We start from the raw sequence: 18,333 nt of genomic DNA, 5'->3' as shown, positions 1-18,333 counted from the left end.
TCAAATAAATTACAAAGAAATAATGAAAAGGATAGATACTACGTCTTGTTGTTAATAAACACTAAGGTAAAGTGTCTGCAGCACTGAACCCTTTAAAGTGTAAAAAACATAAAGACAAAGTAAACTCAACAAAGGCAAGACCAGAAAATAACAATAATTGACAAGGGAAAAATGAACAGACCCATCAATAAAACATGCAAACCAAACCAAAAGCTATCAAGGTTTCAAGCCAACAGAAAACAAGCTCGAAAGGTTAAAGGCTTTAACCCAAACATAGATACACAAAAGGCTTGAAGGGTTGAAAACCCACAAAACAAACCAAGCAAAACAAGTAAAAAAACATAACACAAACAACAAGAGCAACCATCATATCATAAGTAGGAAGGCCATAAAAGACCTTCAGAGAAAGTTAAAGCAAGTTCTAGTAACTTGCAAGAGAAACTACTGTTCAAATGGCCATACAGGCCTAACAAGCCACCAACAGGAACCTTAAGGGTTCCCAGAAACCTAATATTGTTTAAGATATTACAGACATAAAGTGTTTGCTAAGAAAGCTACGAATAAACATCAGGTAGCAGAAGGCTTGGAACCTTCAGCTTTGGACGTCTTGGCTTTCTTAGTCTTCTTGGCCTTAGCACCCTCATCACCACCAACCGCGGAGGTCTCTAAACCAGCATCTTTTGAAACATCGGGCAGACTTGAGAGGGTATCATCGCTATCCCCAGAGTAAGACCTCTTCCTTGAAAGGGAACCCAAAACCTCAGCACACACCTTCTCATTCAGCCCCTCAGGTTTCAAATCCTGTAAAACAGATAAAGGCTTACCAAAGCAAGAAGAAACCTCATGAATGTAAGGGTAGGTTAGCCTCTCCATCTGCTCAACAGAGCCTTTGAAAATAGTTGTATTAAAGCTACATGTTACGAAATGCATGAGTGCCCAACTTCCATTAAAGCTATTGTGAATCAGGGGCGGACCTACCTTAGCCCATTGGCGGGCGGCCGCACCCCTTGAAAAAAAAATAGTGTTATTTTTCGCGAAAAATCCCGACCACACCCTTGGAAAATTTCGACCGCACCCCTTAGAAAATTCTGACCGCACCCCTTAGAAAAAAATGTTAGGAATTTATATAAAAAAATTGTGAACACGGATTTAAACCCGACCCAATTATGTAAACAATAATCTCTTTAAATAAAACTTGTATTCCTATAACCCAACATCAAGCCCAATTGAATAAGTTTATGGTAAAACCCAACCCAAATAACAAAATCAATTAACAAAACATAACCCAATTACCCAAATAAACACAATCGGCCAATCGACCTTTCATCTCTCCCGCCCTCCCCTCTCTGCTGCAGCGACCAAGAAACAGAAGAAGGATCAACCTGCAGACAGGCTTCGATCGATCAGCCACAAATCTCGCTGAGTCGCCGTAGACAGAGTGCAACTAGCCGACCAGGTACCACTCCTTGATTTTATTCTTCAAGATTTTTGATAAGGATTTTGATAGGGTTGTTGAATGTTGATAAGGTTGCTGTTGTAAAGTTACGGCAAATGGCAATTGTAGGAAATTAGGAAAATAGATTTATAGGGTTTATTTTATTATTAAATATTATAAAGAAGTTACTGAATTGTTGATTAAATATTAGAAAAAGGTTGCTGTTGATTTATATGTTCAACTTGATTTCATTATTAAATGTTAAATTTAATATTTAATAATAAAATGTTTATTTTGGATCATCTTCCGATTGTTGATTAAATAAAATCTTTAAGAAAGTACCTCTAGATAATGTTTTGGATAGATTTTAAAAAATGAAAACTCGTAGGGCGACTTTTTAAATATGTTTCTAACAATGTTTAACGTGTTTTTGATGATTATATAAATTTAAGTTTGATGTTCTTTTTTTTACATGACCCGACCCGACCCGAACCGGTATTTTTATGTATATATCTAGACGTCTAAAATTTTAAAAAAAATTCTGCACCCCCATGAAAAAATTCCTGGGTCCGCCACTGTTCTGAATAGGAACCCAAAGTTAGAAAAGGGTTTCTGAAACTTGCAATAATTTGTATAATTAAAAGAAACAAATAATACTATAACTAATATAAAAATTGCAATAATTTGTTACCTTAGGGTGCATGCTAAGTTCTGAACGGTAATTGTTGCTGGAAAATATATGGCTATTGGTTTTAAAAGTTTAAGGGGCTGTTTGGTAGCCTCTGAATGGTCATTAAGAGGCTACCTCTTAATGGAACAATTAAGAATTTTACCAATGAGAAGGTAGAAGAATGTGACATGTGATGATTTACCATTCAGAGGTTACCTCTTAACCATTCAGACTTGAGGTTACCTCTTATTCATTCAGAGGTTTTAAACCATTAAGAGGTAGCATCTGAATGGTTATTAAGAGGCTACCAAACAGCCCCTAACTTCTGGGACCATGATGCTTACTAGGAAAATTACACAATAAAAAATGGTGATCCGGTGTGCTATTCTTTTCCTTACAAAGAAGTTGCATAAAGGACATGAAGTTTCTCCCAAAAGGAGACTCGCTACATAATAAAGTAGATGCAATTAATCATCACCAATTGTTATTAGGGTAAAGAAAAAGTTTCTGCCGTTAGTTATACCTCACAAAAGATGATTTCATTGGTCATTTTTTTAACATATTAGCTGGCCCACATTACCAACTATGTTGTTGGTATCAGTAAGCTTCCAAGGTACTCGGGAGTTTGTTTTTTTTTACCTATGTAATAGATTTTTTTTTTGCTGTTTATTCCTGTAGATTATTACTTTGATGAATAAAATCTAATATTTGATATCACAACTCACCTCTAAGTCCCCACCAAAGACATATTTCCACACCTTGAGGCTAGCCCAAACTGCAAGATCCATGTCCTCCACATTAGTTCTAGCTTTCTAGCCACCGACATCTTCAATTGCTTTATATGTCATATACCAACAGTCCCTAATGCCATCAAAATTACCTTAATGCTTATCAGTTTCACAAGCTGATTCAAATATCAAATTCATTCAACAACAAAACTTACTCAATTTAGCAGGAACATAATAATTGGTAATACAACATTATGAAGAAAACCCTTAATGTACTTAAATTACTCGGTAATACATCTTTAGCGATTACCGGCATAGAACAAAACGGAAGTGATGAAATGCTTATTGTGGTTAATAGCAACCAGAGAGATGGATGATGTTATCTAAGAATGAAAGGGCAGAGGTAAAACATGAAACACGAACCGGCAAAGCACTTGAGCAAACATAGATTCGCATACTCCGAAGAGCACAAAAACAACAATGCAGGTGAGCAGTCAGAAAGAGAATACCATCAAACAAAGCTAATACGAATCAACATAATACGTGGTGAAATTTTACCTGATTCATCAAACAAGAATGATTGCCGTCAGATCATGACCACCAGAGTCGGTTTCGCGGCCGGAACCTTAACCATCCTTGTCACCGCCAGCATCGATCTTCAAAGGTTCCACCATGGCAGGAACTTCCTCTCTAGATTTGTTGTGATTTTTTCTTAATTTATGAGAGAGAATGAGAGAGAAATACGGTGATAAAAAACCGATTTTATTGTGTTTGAATTTGAGATCCCCTATTTGAATTTGAAATCCCCCCATAGAAATGAGGTGTTTTCAGAGTATGCGTCAGAGCATTCACATCCAAAGAACTAAATTGTGAGTGTGGTGTTTTTAAAATATAAAGAATATAAAAAATGGTTGTGAGTGGAGGAGAGAGAAAATGTTACTGTTCATCTGTATATTTGGGGGGACACTGTTCACCCACTATAATTTTTTAATATATATTGAAAGTGGTTGTAAGTGAAGGAGAGAGAAAAATGTAATGATAAAGGTATAAAATTTTTATTTAATTGAAAAAGAGGGAGAAAAAGTATTTGTTTTTAGTGGAAATATATTGATATAGGAGTTGTTTTTTAGTGGAATGTATGTATAATTTTAGGGGGCTGGATGTGAATGCTCTTAGAAGTTGTAATGCATGTATTAAGAGTTGTACTACACGCATTAAAAGTTGTAAAAAATATTACTTTTAAATAATTTAGGTAAATGGCAATCCTTGTGTCTCGAATACGCATTATAATTTATACAGATATAGATATTATTAATTATATTATATAAATGGCTCGTTTCAGTTAATTTTGGTTAAGCAATGTTACAAAGAAAATGATAACAAGTTTTTGGTAATTTGGTTTTCGGTTAATCGGTTTTCAGTTAAATCAGATTTTTTTTTTCATTTTAGCTCGGTTTCCTCTGTGAACCTTTCGGTTTCGGTTAACGATTCATATCAATTTTTTTAATTAAAAAACTATAGCAATACTATACTCAAATTAAAGAGAATAAAATGTTCATTTTTATGGTGTAATTTTCTTTAAAAAATATTAATATACGAAAAAGTTATGTCCGTTTAAAAATCATGGGTTAGTTTTTCATAAGGTGATAAAGTGTAATTAATAATTAACTAATCAAAATTTTGTTAAAATTGAGGAATTAAAGTGTAATAAGTTTAGGGGCTAAAAAATAAATAATGTTTAAAATACCAAATTACCCTTATTTTAGGGGTCTACATATAAATAAATATCTCATGCATTATAGTATAGATTATTTGTTGTTATTTTCTTAAATCACTTGATAAATATCTCATGCATTATAGTATAGATTATTTGTTGTTATTTTCTTAAATCACTTGAACATTAAAGCATTATCTACTCGTACCTTTTAATCCGTGCGTCGATATTGAACAAGACAACTACCGAAACATCGACAAAAATGTGTAGGTCGTCATGCTATCTTTGGATTTTTTTTAAACATTATAGTTTATAAGATATGTCAAGAATAAGTAAAAAAATTATAAGTTTGTTATGAAGGGGTGAATTCTAACTAACTATCTATAATTTGTTTAAAACCTTAGGGATTTAAGTGTAATAAGTTTAGGACTAAAAAATAAATAGTGTTTAAAAGACCAAACTACCCTCATTTTAGGGGTCTTTTATAAATAAGGGGGGGGGGAGTTCTTATTTTTTAGGTATCTTGAAATGCCCATGCCTCATGCATTATAATATAGTATAGATACACTTTATCACCCAAATATGATTTATTATATTATCTTAGAGAAATAATTGTTTTTGAGCATTACATGTTCTGATATAATGGTCCAATTGTCAAAAGGTTTGCCCTTCCTAGTGGATACTATCTGGGTGAAGGACGAATCAGGGCTTTAATCCTGGGTTCGAATCTGACCGGGGGGAGGGGGGTTGAGGGTTTACGGATTTCATCCGGTTCCGCACATCAGAGGGGGCACGGTCTCATGATGGTCGATGAGTCGACCTTGGACATAGCCCCGAGCATGATGAATTTACATGTGAGATTCTTTGCCGATTAGGAAAAAAAAAAATTCAACCCTCTCAAACTCAGTTGCTCTTTTAATTTGTAAGCTTTTTTTTTAATATTTTCTTCATATAATGTAATAATTTATAATCTAGGATTGTTACATGGAACGCTCGCCATACAAGTATAAACCAATGTTTTCACTTTAAATCTTCGACTTATCTATTGATATCATTGAAACTAAACTACGTGAATAATAGCTTCTTCAAAATCGACGAAATCCCCATCATTGAAATTAAACGTGTATAATAACTTTTTTCAAAATCGACGAAATCCCCTTTTTAAGCAAAATGTTCAATATCAATCACAGTTTTCCCCTCTTAACACCGTTAACAATATTCATGTAAGGTATTCTTTCAAGGGGTGTGCAAAGGTTAATTTTAGGCTTAAACCGAACAAAACTCGAAATTTCATTTTATCGATGAAAGGAAACTGAGTGAGTGGTGTTGGTTTCAGTTTTATGTATAGGTTCGGTTATGTTATAGGCCGATTTCATATTACACTTAGATATGAAATTTTTAGGTCTAGAACATTTGGTAGATCATAATAAGTTTGGGCCTAAAACTTTGGTCTCAAAAGTCAAAACTCTTGTTCACTTGTTAATATACTATAACACATTTTGTTCTCAAAGTTTTCGGCTTTACCATTTTATATACCTACAAAACCTATGGAGGGGAATAGTGCTAGTTTGAAGCATCACACTCCTCTATTGGCTCAAGTATGTTACGATTTTATCCCGGTTAAAAATTATGATTTTATCCTTGTTCAAAATTACAGTATTGTCATCATTTTAGCTTTTGGCAAATTACGATTTTACCTCCAGTCAAAAAATACAATTTTGCCCTCAGTTCAAAATTACAGTATTGCCATTGTTTTAGTTTTTTTAGCAAAACTATAGAAGTGTTTTGTTTTAATTAGTTGACTCAATTTAATTTTTTATTCGTGTCAAGGAGTTGCCTAACACTCGGTCATTAGTCCTGACAAATTACAGTTTTGCCCCGAGCTCAAAATTACAGTCTTGCCATCGTTTTAGTTTTTTTTTCTAGCAAAACTATGGTAGTGTTTTTTATTGTTTAAGAAATATTCGGCCTACCGCCCCGCAACGCGAGCGGGGCATCAACTAGTTTATTATACATTACATTCAAAAGAACTTACTTAATCCATATTCCTGTTCCGTTTGAGGTTCGGGAATGGAATCAGGTTCGGTTGCAAAGTTTTCTTTGGAGATGGAACCAGGCTAACCGAAACTGAACCATAACTTTTGGTTTTCAAAAGAAAACCTAATCCGTTATTAGCTTGAGTCGCTTATTTCGCTACGGTTTTGTCCGTTAATCCGGTTTCAGTCCGGTTAATTTGGTCTTCTTTTTCCACTTTCTATTTTAGAAGCAGCAAAATGAGCAGGTAGATAAGAGTTCACAGAAAAAATAACGAAAAAATAACCATGTACCAATTACCACTGAAACAGGAGAGCTTAGAGGTGCAAAATAACCGTACCTGAAACCAGACCCAGTAAAATAACCCATAACAGGTTTTTTTAATACTCGGGTATTCTATACCCAAAATCGACCCTACCCATAGGGTATAGATAGGTTATGTATTTTGATCTAAATACCTGAACCCATTATACCCGATCAATACCCGGAACCGATCACACCCGGAACCGGACCTGATCATACACGATTAATAACCGAAACCGGACAAAAACCGGAACCGATTATACCCTGCTATACCCGATACATGATTCTAATATCTATCTTTTAAATTTACATTAGTGCATTTATTTTAATTGTTTTTAACATTATACAATGCATATTTAATAATAATAAACAAAATGAAAAAAATATAGTAATTAAAACGCAATAGAGTATAAAAAGCTCGGAAATAGGGTCTAGAGAAACCCGAAAATAGGGTATTTTAATACCTGGTTTCTTAAGAACCGAAACCGAACCCTACTCGGAACCGGGCACATACGGTATGGTTTTTTAGTCAAATAACCGGAACTAGAACCGAATTAGTTATAGCAATAACCAATTCCAACCCTTAAAACGAAAAACTGAAACCGGTTCCATAACCAGAACCGGTTACTAAAAATACCTGGTTTGTGCACCTCGAGGGCTTACTCTTTATGAACATAGAAACTCTCACACAAAAAAGTTGGCAAAATGTTGTATTCTTTCATTCAATATTCATTCTATTCTATTCATTCAATATTCAATCTATAATAATACGAAATTTATTTATATGAACAGTTATTATGCACCAATAAACCAAAACCAAAACCAAAACTAAAACCAAAACTAAAACCAAAACCAAAACCAAAATCAAGTCAATGCATACCATTTCTATACCCTCAATGAATCCAAAATTCCAGTGTCACAAACAACAAACTCATCAGAGACACTTAAAGCTGGCAGTAACCACTCTGCTGAATAACAAACCCGGTCCACAAACTTTCTTTTATCGTCTAAAGGTCTCACGAGAATTCGACGCGTAACAAACGACTGCCACGTTAATGGCATATACTCCCGATACACGCTCTTTAACCCGCCAGAAACCCGCGTTGAATACGAACTTTTGACTTGATTTGTAACCGTTTTTGTAGCTAAAACGATCATGGAATGCATTTCCAAGAGTTTCTTTATCTCCTGAACAACGGCTTCAAACACGCTTTGAACACCGATGTTTTTCCTAATCGGGTTCAATTGTGGTAGAGACGAGAAACCACGGTCGATTGAGTGAAACGCCCCGATGTTGTCGATCATTAGAATATGCACACCGTTGTCCGTGAGTTTGTGGTTCAGTACCTTCAACGCAGAAAGAAACTCGAAACTGTCGTAACAACGGGTGTATAGAAACCTTTTCATGCACTCGTTGAATACGTCTGTCTCGTCACACTCGGGTTGATTACTTGAACCTTTGGTTTTATGCGGTCTGTTGGCCTCGGTTATTCTCAGTTTTAGCAAGTGAGAAAGACGGTAGATCTCAAGCCGACAATCTAAGTCCAAGAATAAGACGGAATGTTCCAAACCTCCATATTGCACACCGTTTCGGTTCTTCGGAAGGATACAGTTAACCACGACTTGTAGCAAGATCTCGGTTTTGGCGGAAGGAGACGGGCCCACGATTTCGAGAATGCTGTTGACACCAATGGGTACCCTATGAAGAGGAGGTGGTAAATGTAACAATGGCCTCTCTTTAAGAACCCTGCTAAGCATTTGTTTTGCACTTTCGTCAACGTTTATCCATGCTTTAGCCATTTTTACTGTCAATTCGTCAGACCAGAGTTAATGAATGCATATAAATGAAGTTATACATAAGTTTTCACCGTTTTAATAGCATAAAACTTGATATAGCATGTTATCTCTAATACAGCTCCATTTGCTTTAAATGGTCAGAAACAAATCCATCCAAATCAATTGCAATTTACATCTCGATGCGCAATCTTGGTTTAAAAAGGCGCACCTACTACACGAGACGGTACAGAAAGCGTCAGGCGGCGCCGCATGAACTTATGGGTCAAAATTTGTCAATGCTGGTCAAAATTTGGGTTTGTAGGAGTGATGTGTAAAAACAACCAAATTAATGAAGAGATTATAAAAAGGTTTAACTGGTACACATAAACCGACAAACATACACAACTTTAATCCCACTCATAGCACGTTATAGCTATAGTTAGGATCTAGGAAGGTTAGGATGAGGGCAAACACTTCCTCTGTCCTGGGAGATAGAGAGGTTGCTCCCGCTAAGACCTCCCGATTCCAAAAACCATTTCTTGGCATGTAAAGTATAGTATCTAGATAAACATAAAGTGTGGCATGGGGAATCAAAAAAGCAACAAAAACAAATGATGCTAAGACCACACGGTATGGGCGTGGAAATCCGGCGTGGTTGCCTCTCAACACCGTGCACACCAGCCCGTCGATGGCGTGGAGGGCGGCATGGATGTTTGGGCACTGGATTTTTCACCGGCGTGCTGAAGAAGATGGTGACGTGTTGGGTTGTTTTGATTGGGTGGTGGGTTTTTGTTTGATTTTCCTTTTCTTCAATATAAAAAATGTATGCCACGTGTCACACAACGCCACCCTTTCACGCCACGTCCCACTCCGCCCTTTTTTGCACCACGCGACTTTTCTGACGGGTGCTGACGTGTGGTCCACATGTTGCATAACGCCACATTTGCAAGCCCTCCCTCCCACTCCGTATAGTCTAAGGAAAATAGCAGTAAACTACTGATAACAAAAACTGATTAGAAAACAATAAGGCTTGCTTGATAAAAAGGTTAATACTTTAAAACAGATGAGAGAGGCAACTTTTGGTTGTATATAAAGCTCACTTAGAACACAACGCCTCGCGTAAGTGATGTGCACGCCTCACGCCTCTACTTTTGAGACCTAAATGCCTCAAGTACCTTGCGCCTTTCATAGTTATTAAAGCGAGCGCCCAGGCGCGCCTAGGCGCAGGGCGGGAAAACGCCGCTTCGGGTTCCAAGGCATTTAATGCGCGTGGGGGGTAAGTAATTATTATTATTATTATTATTATTATTATTATTATTATTATTATTATTATTATTATTATTATTATTTTAAGATTTGTATTTCAGCCTCTATCTATAAGAGACCTTTCAAACTCTCGTGTTTGAAGTTGATGACGAGTCCGATGGTTGAATGTTTTAAGACTTTGGTACTTTGGTTTTGAAACTTTGGTTTTTTTGGTCGTTGTTTGAACGTTTGGATTTGAAACTTTTGTTTTTTGGGTTAATGTTTTAAATGTTTTGCTTTTATATGATGAATTTGGTACTTTGGTTTCGTTTTAAAGATATATTTTTATATAAGTATGTTACTTGCGCTTTCTTTTTTCAGACCCACGCTCTTTTTGCGCTTCTCGCCTAGGCCCCGGGCCCAACAAATCGCGCCTTTAATAACTATGGCGCTTTTTTAAACCGAGTGTGCAATCAATCATTTGATAGATGTGCCATTGATGAACTGTAATCTTGATTGGATATAATATAATACAATCCCTAAGTTAAATCATAACCTCAAAGAAAAAGTATTCAAACCTAAGTTGAATCATCACAAATCCTACACTACATGATTTCTATTTCAAAGCAACGTAGATGAATTTGATAACTTACAGAACTAAAACAGAACCCTAATTGTTCAACTCGTATGAAGTGTAATCAATTCAGGCCCCAATACTTCTAAACATCCTCAAGCTAAAGAAATTTCATATTGTATACGACATTCAGGCAGCAAATTTAGCATATATATTCCTTCGTTCTCCAATTGTATAATTCGAAAGAAGATCAAATTAAAAGCAAAATCATTAAGGAATAAAATGGGGGAAATAGGATTAAACCTGTTGCAACGATAACTCATTAATTAGTGTTTGTTCTTATCTTTCTTCAATTTTTTTCTGCAAACTACGAAACCCTAAAATCGCAAGAAGATTATTGAAGCAGGATCATGAGTAGAGAGGAAGATATCGAGTGTGAAAAAGGTGTTCCGGTAAAGGAGAGAAAAGAAGAGAAAATAAGAGATTTTTTTGGCTAAAATTAATCTTTCTAATTTGGAAAGAAACGGAGAGAAAGAAAAGAAAAGGAGAGAATCCTTTCTTTTCTCTTGTTAACTTAACTCGGGAACACAGTGTAAAGTAAAATTTATATATTTATTTATTTATTACTAGTATTTCATGATCCGTGACTCCGTGTGTTACCGCGGATTCGTTAAAAACAAATACAAAGTATTTCACGATTTATGCGTTGCAGTGGATTCGTTAAAAACAAATACAAATTTTATGCGTTAATTCAAATTTTTTTCTTTTAAAAGCTTCTATGTAAATGCACGCGTTATAGCAGGGGCATTGGCGATTTCTGAAATCATATGATAAAGGTGAAGCGTGTTGTGGCGATACCATTAACCGAACAAAATAATGTTAAACCAAACAAAAATTTGTTGTGTGTTAACTCGCAACTCAATCGGGTTTGAAATTATATAATATAGTAAATAATAATAACTAGTGTTAAGCCTCCACATTGCGGAGCAGGGCGTAGAACCGTAATCGTCCCCCCCCCCCCCCCCCCGCGGGGTTTATTGGTGCGGCTAATTGGAAACCATGAAAGCAAATAACGATGCTGGTTTATTAAAATTAAAAGTAAACGACAAGGGTTATTTGATACTTATACTAATATTATAAGGGAAACTTTTTTACTTTTAGTAATAGTATAAGGGAAAAAACATAAACATTTATATACAATAGAAGCTTGTACACATTGCTTTAAGACTTGCACATAAAGATAAAGAGTAAACCATAAGGGTTATTTGTTACTTATATTAATACTCTATGAGAAACTTTTTTACTTTTAATAATAGTCTAAGGAAATAAAACATAAATATTTATATGTAACAGAAGCTTATGCACGTTGCTTTTAAGACCTGTACATATAAATAAAGAAGATAAAAAAAATAGTAAATGTCACATGACATCCACCCATCAGTTTACAAAGATTACCAACTAATCAAAACACTCAAAAAGGGAATAGTGAAACCTCCACACAAAGATTAACTGACAAATTATAGATAGGGAAATAATAATAACTATTTATTTGATTTATATATATATATATATATATATATATAATGGTAATTTAGATTTAGATAATTTCCGTCCCTTAAGTAAACACGCAATGATACTTTCAGTCCCTAAGTGTCAAAATTGAGCAATCCAGTCCATATGGTTGTTTATTTGGATCAACAACATCTCTTTGACTAACGTCCGTTAAACGAGCCATATAACTCACTAACCGCGTGAAGGGCAGAGTTGTCATTTCACAAAAAAAAACCCACACAACCACATTAATCCCCAATCTTCTTCAATAAACATCAAATTACTCCATCTTTCCCAAACACCCCACTAGCGTCCAACCAATCTTCTCTGGCGCCAAACTTTCTTCTCCGATCACCATCAAGATGTTCCAGTTTGTTGTGATAATGTACTCGAAGCATGTAACAGGTATGACAATGCATTAGTTTCATTTAAAAAGCTAGTAACGACTAGCAAGTCTTTAATTGGTAAGTTTTGAATGTTTCTATGTAATTGAATGGTTTTATGTATCTTTTATTGGTTCATGATTGATATTTTGAATGCTGGTTGAATGACTTTGAGACCATAGGTAATGGTTAATGCCTACTAAGGGGTATTTTTCACCACATCATTATCAGGCTAGAGGGTATGGTGATGGTCCTCCAAGGGAGGATGATCTGCCATGTAGACGCCACGTCATAGTCCTCCCAAGGATGGTCCATCCCAGAAAACTAGAGGGTATGGAGGATGGTCCTAGATGATCCTACCCCACCACTTTTATGTTTTTTATTTTTTAATCTTCTACTTTTTTTTCAACATTTAACAAATAAACTAACAAAATATTTGCATTAAAAATAACAGTTGTATTATTTTTTATTTTTAATTTAAAAAAAAAAAACCTAAACCTAAACCAAAAAAGTAAAATAAAAAAATAATAAAATATTAATTAACTCTTTCTTAAAAGAAGCAAAGCATCTACTCTCCCTCTCACTCATCTTCTCCAAGCTTCATTAATGGCATTCACTCATCTTCTCCAACCTTTCATATTTATTGGTTTCAAAATTCAAAAATAAAAAATCAGTTGCTAAACTCGACGCTGAGGACGGGACCCACCAAAATTGGATCGTCGCCACCGGCAAGAACACGACGCTGAGGACGAGACGGGAGGGGCCCGGGATGGTTTGCCGGCCGTCGCCGGAGCTCGACGGGGTGGGGACGAACCCCATACCCCCTAGCCTCATAATGCCCTTTTAAAAAAGGTGTAATGGTTAATGCCCATTTCATTTATTACTTTCCATTATTTTTCTTCTCTTTGGGCATTATTATAGAAATGCCTCTCACTCTTCATGCCCCTATAATGCCCATGAGTAATGGTGTAAGGGCATTATCAAAATCTTTCATGCCTTTATAAAGCCCTATTACATATGCTCTGATGTTAAAACTGTTATTTTAGGTAGTATAATGGATATTTACCTGTTATTGGTTGTTATTAATTAATGATTAATATGGTAGTTTACTGAATATTTAACAGATAGTTTGAGTGATGCACATTATGAATTTGATCATGGTGTTGGCTTATAGTTACATGACTAATCCACATTAGGATTTTAAAGCAAAAGGACAGACCTATTATTGACAAGATCATGCACACTGTCTTATTCTTATTGGCTAAAAAAGAAATATTAAAATCTAGGGACCTTATAATAACTATATTAAAAGTTCAGGGTAGAAACGTAAAGGTGCAACGGATGCAAATGTAATAAAGTCATTAAAAGATACACAGGTATAATTGTGGTATGTTGACGGACCAAGTTACTATTTACAATGATTTTATCATACAAAAGTTGTATTATGTAACTCAAAAAATAAAATCGTTTTTTTACATTATTGAAAACCATAAAAATGTATATCGATATCAGTTCCGATGAACGCTGATACCGGTACCAATCTTGTTGGTCAGTACCAACTCATTTCGTCACTATACCACTATTTCGAATACAACTCCGTTTTAAATTAAATTTATATCAGAATCTCGAAGAAACAATTTAACGCAATCACGTGTATATTTTTTATAAAAAAATAACATACGGAAGTTATAAGAAAAAAATTTATTAGGTTGAAAACGTATATTATTTATTTTAATAAGGTGTGTAATTTGAAATGAAATAAAAAATAAAATAAAGTAAAAAAACTTCTAACTAAAAAAAGAGTTTAGTTGGTCCCTGTGGTTTGCGAAAATTGCAGACTTGGTCCCAGTGGTTCACTAATTACACACTTGGTCCTAGTGGTTGTAATTTTTGAACACGGGTGATCCTTATCACTAACCCATGTTGATTTTTTTAGTTAAATATGTGTAAAATTACAAGATTGCCCCTTAACAGTTAAAAAAATAAAAAATAGACCCACCCTCATCTTCTTCATCTTCTACTCTCTCTCTCTCTCTAAAAACAATCGGTCCACCCCTCCTACCTCTCAATTACCATCGCCACACTCAGATTAATCCTGGATTCCTGGTTTTCTTCTTCCAACACTCAGATTAATCCTGGATTCCTGGTCAAAATTACCACCGTCGGAAATCTGCATCAACCCTAACCCTAACCACCCCAAATCCTCCTGCTCCGCAACCCACTGCCGCACCAACACCTGGACCAAACACGTCAATTCATTCTCTACGCTCTTCACCCACCTCCAAACCATAAAACTTATCAACAACCACACACAAACGTTAATTCTGTCTGCAGGTGGTGACCAGGCGGTTATGGCGTTGAAACATATCGGAATGGGGGATGTTGTTGGTGTGGAATTAGTTGATTTGCCTCTGTTGGTTAGCCTTGGTGATCCGCATAATCTGCCGTTTTTCGATACTGTTTTTGACTTAGGGTTTAGTGTGAATTTGGATCAGGCGTTGTTTCCGCCTTGGTTGTTAGGGAGTTGGAGGAAGAAGATGGGGGGTTTATGTTGTTAGAGGTGGCTGATTATGAAGGTGGAGGTGGCTGCGGTGGGTTGAAGTTGACGGAGAAGGTGGAGGGTGGTTGAAGGTGACATGGAGGTGGTGGGTTGAAGGTGACAGTGGTGGTGGGTTGAAGGTGATGGTGGTTGTGGTGGGTGGTGAAAGGAGGAAGAAGATGATGGGTGGTTTTTGTTTTGTAGTTCAAGGGCAATCTAGTCATTTTATACCCATTTAACTGAGAAAATTAACATGGGTTAGTGATAAGGACCACTCGAGTTCAAAAATTATAACCACTGGGACCAAGTGCGTAATTAGTGAACCCTTGGGACCAAGTTTGCACTTTTCGTAAACCACAAGGACCAACCAAGCATTTAACTCTTAAAAAAATAAAGCTGAAAAAAGGTAAAAAAAACAAAAAAACCAACTGTTCATGAAAAATTGCAAATTGTAATATAGCTAATGGTTTGTGATTCCCTTATTAACAACGAGAGAAATGAGTTATTGAAATTAAATAGTTTTGACTTTTGAATATGGATTTAATTTTTGAAATTGAAGCTATGAAAATCTTAGTTACTATCCAGAATGTTTCAAGAAAGGCTAAATGAATTGACGTCTTGATAGCTATCGAAAACAAAATCTTAGAAAGTATAAACTACGAAGAAGTGATCAAACATTTTGCTTTCAAGAATGATAGAACTTCACGAATCAGCGCTTAGCTATTACGGTATGCCATGTCACACCCCGATATTTCCACGTATTATCGGTGGGTTCGGTGGGGAGTATCGTGATGTAGTTGATATCATCATAGTCAAACAACACAATATTTAAATGCACAGCGGAAGCAAAAGATAGATTTATTTCAACCGAATAAAATTGTAATATTAAGTATCACAAACAGTTGAAACAGATCCACAGACGGATCAAAATAAAGAGGAAACTTGTTCAACAGACTCATTGCATCCAAGCTTGCGAGACTCTTATTGATGCTAAGGAGAGGCCAACCTATTACGAGTAGTACCTGCACTTAACCTTTTTGGGAAAATACGTCAGTTTACACTGGTAAATACAATTTAACTGACTCATTTTGAAAAGGTTTAAAATTGATTTGAATGCACATGGCACAAAAAGATTTTTATAACTTGGGATAATTATTTGAATATAAACTTGTAAAAGAATTACATGTTTGTTATGCGTTCAGTTTCCCGGTTCGTGCCGGGTTAAAGATTAATAGACACACCACATGATATAGTCCCGCCGAGTTATTCTCGTAACCGGCGGTTATACCTTAATAATTATAAATGCACTGACGGATGTACGCCTACACCCGTGTGCTAAGGTCGTGACCATTCTCTGAATGATGTCAAGGATATCCGGGACATGGTCATTAAGCTCCCAAAGGCGTTAAACAAACAAAACCAAATTTTTAAACGGGTCATCTTGATAATACTTAATCACCAATGAATTAAGGTCAAATGCCCGACCAAGCGGTATTTTATATACCGTACCCCAAGCCCGTATAGGGAAAATAAGTTAAAAGTATTTACCTTTGCAAGTATAATTCACAACAAGCAAGTGCACGTAGCTTTTACCGGGTCTCCTATTCTGGAACGAAGGTTTATAATAACCTATTAGACTTCTAAGGGGTCTTTAATTAAGCCTAAGCTTAGACCGGTTAGTTTTAAAGAACGAAATGGTTTAACGCGTGATAAAGCGAAGACCGGTTTAGAATGTGGTTTTGACCCGACAAGCTTGCATGCTTGTTTAATGTAGGTAACTTAAACACATTCTGGATTTTGAGACAAAAAAGATATGGTTTGACCCGTTTCGGCTAATATATGCAAACTAGTTACATAAGCCGATCCGAACGCGGAAAGTGCGTAACGAGTAACCATATGAATCATATACAAGTTTCCTGAGTTAACATGCACTAAATATGTTGTGATATCAGTAAGATATATTCTATTATGCCCAAAATGATTTTAAACCCAAACTATGCCCTGTAAGGGCATTTTGGTCATTTAAAAGGTTATAAAAGAGTTTAATTAGTAATCTGAGTTACAGGTCTGATTTATTTAGTAAATATACTTAATTTAATAAGTTATAACAGTAGGGTATCATATATATGTGAAATTTATTAATTATAACCATACTATGCACCGTAGGGGCATTTTGGTAATTTCACATAAGCCTAAAAGGTCAAAACTGGAAATCTGAGTTCAGAAATTTTGCTTACTGTTAAAATATAAAAATTTACTGAATATATCAGTAGGTATCAAACCTTATATGTTTAAAATAGTTTTATTACATACTATGCGTTAAAAACGCTTAAAAAGGCGATTTGGAGTCGTTTCCGGGTTTTGAAAGGAAAGCTGATATTTTTTTATAATTCCAGAAGGCTCAAAATAATTTACTCATCATATTAGACCAGTAGAAGAAGGTTTGGTATCAAAAGGATTTGTAAAACTCATTTTATAGCCCGAAAGGGCAAAACCGGCAATAACCGAAATAAGCTTAGAACTCTAAGTTATGCTCAGCCTAAAAATAAATAAAAATCTCCAAAAATCTCAAAATATTATTTTATATCAGTGGGTATAAAGTTTGGTATCAAAAATTGGGTTTAGATAGGCTATATGCTAATTATGTCATTTAGTTACTAAAAAGCTTCTTATTTACGCTAATGAGCATAACTCCTATTCTAGACCTCAAACTGACATCAAAATTTGGGTATAAGTTTATAAATCAGTACTGAAGGTTCCTACTCTTTTACTTTTTCAAAAATCACATTTTAAGGTGAAAAGGGCATAATAGTCAACATTTAGGCAATTAACAGAAACTTGCATTATAATTGGACAACTAATGAACCAAGCCGTATAATCACAGAGGGTTATACTAACATGTAACTAGGTCCAAAAGAAGCTCTAAGGCAATCCTAAACTAGGCTTAAACGGGTCAGAACTGAAAGTCAAAGTATAAGTCAAACTATGCGACTTTCGGTTCCGAATTGGACCTAAACTGAAAATTGTCGGGGTGAACATGTTTAGACATTTTCTTACATTAATTACCAAGTTATATTAATGATAAAACAGGTTGCATGGATCCTACATTGCTAATTATGCATTAATTTGAAATAAAGCTTTCTGTTGACTTTTTAAGATCAAGTTTGACCCGACAATTGACCTAGTTAGAGTGGGAATCAGAGGGTACCCTTTTAAGGGTTTGTTACCACATAGTTACCTACTCATAGGTATTTTTAATTCGAGATTTGACTGGATAATTATTGATTAATCTCAAAGTCAAACCTTAATTACGACGGTTTGACTTTTAGCTAATTAACTATGCTAAACTGAATTAAAAAGGATTAAGGACACTTACAAGAG

The 18,333-nt window shown here is 35.3% G+C and overlaps 1 protein-coding gene across 1 annotated transcript; it reads right to left on the bottom strand.

The window, feature by feature from the left end:
- Nucleotides 1–7,738: 7,738 nt before the first annotated feature.
- Nucleotides 7,739–10,943, bottom strand: LOC110935938 (DNA repair protein XRCC2 homolog). Its single transcript, XM_022178283.1, has 2 exons — nucleotides 10,783–10,943; nucleotides 7,739–8,689 (listed from the first exon to the last, which is right to left on the bottom strand). The coding sequence occupies exon 2, from the start codon at nucleotides 8,682–8,684 to the stop codon at nucleotides 7,770–7,772; it is 915 nt and encodes a 304-aa protein (XP_022033975.1). The 5' UTR covers nucleotides 8,685–8,689; nucleotides 10,783–10,943; the 3' UTR covers nucleotides 7,739–7,769.
- Nucleotides 10,944–18,333: the final 7,390 nt, after the last annotated feature.

This window comes from Helianthus annuus, chromosome 4 (assembly GCF_002127325.2).
Source record: "Helianthus annuus cultivar XRQ/B chromosome 4, HanXRQr2.0-SUNRISE, whole genome shotgun sequence".
Taxonomy (NCBI): Eukaryota; Viridiplantae; Streptophyta; class Magnoliopsida; order Asterales; family Asteraceae; genus Helianthus; species Helianthus annuus.
This window is presented reverse-complemented; position numbering and strand designations above follow the sequence as displayed.

Coding starts and splice junctions, on each gene's coding strand:
- LOC110935938 (XM_022178283.1), bottom strand. CDS start 8,684: ATGGCTAAAGCATGGATAAACGTTGACGAAAGTGCAAAACAAATGCTT.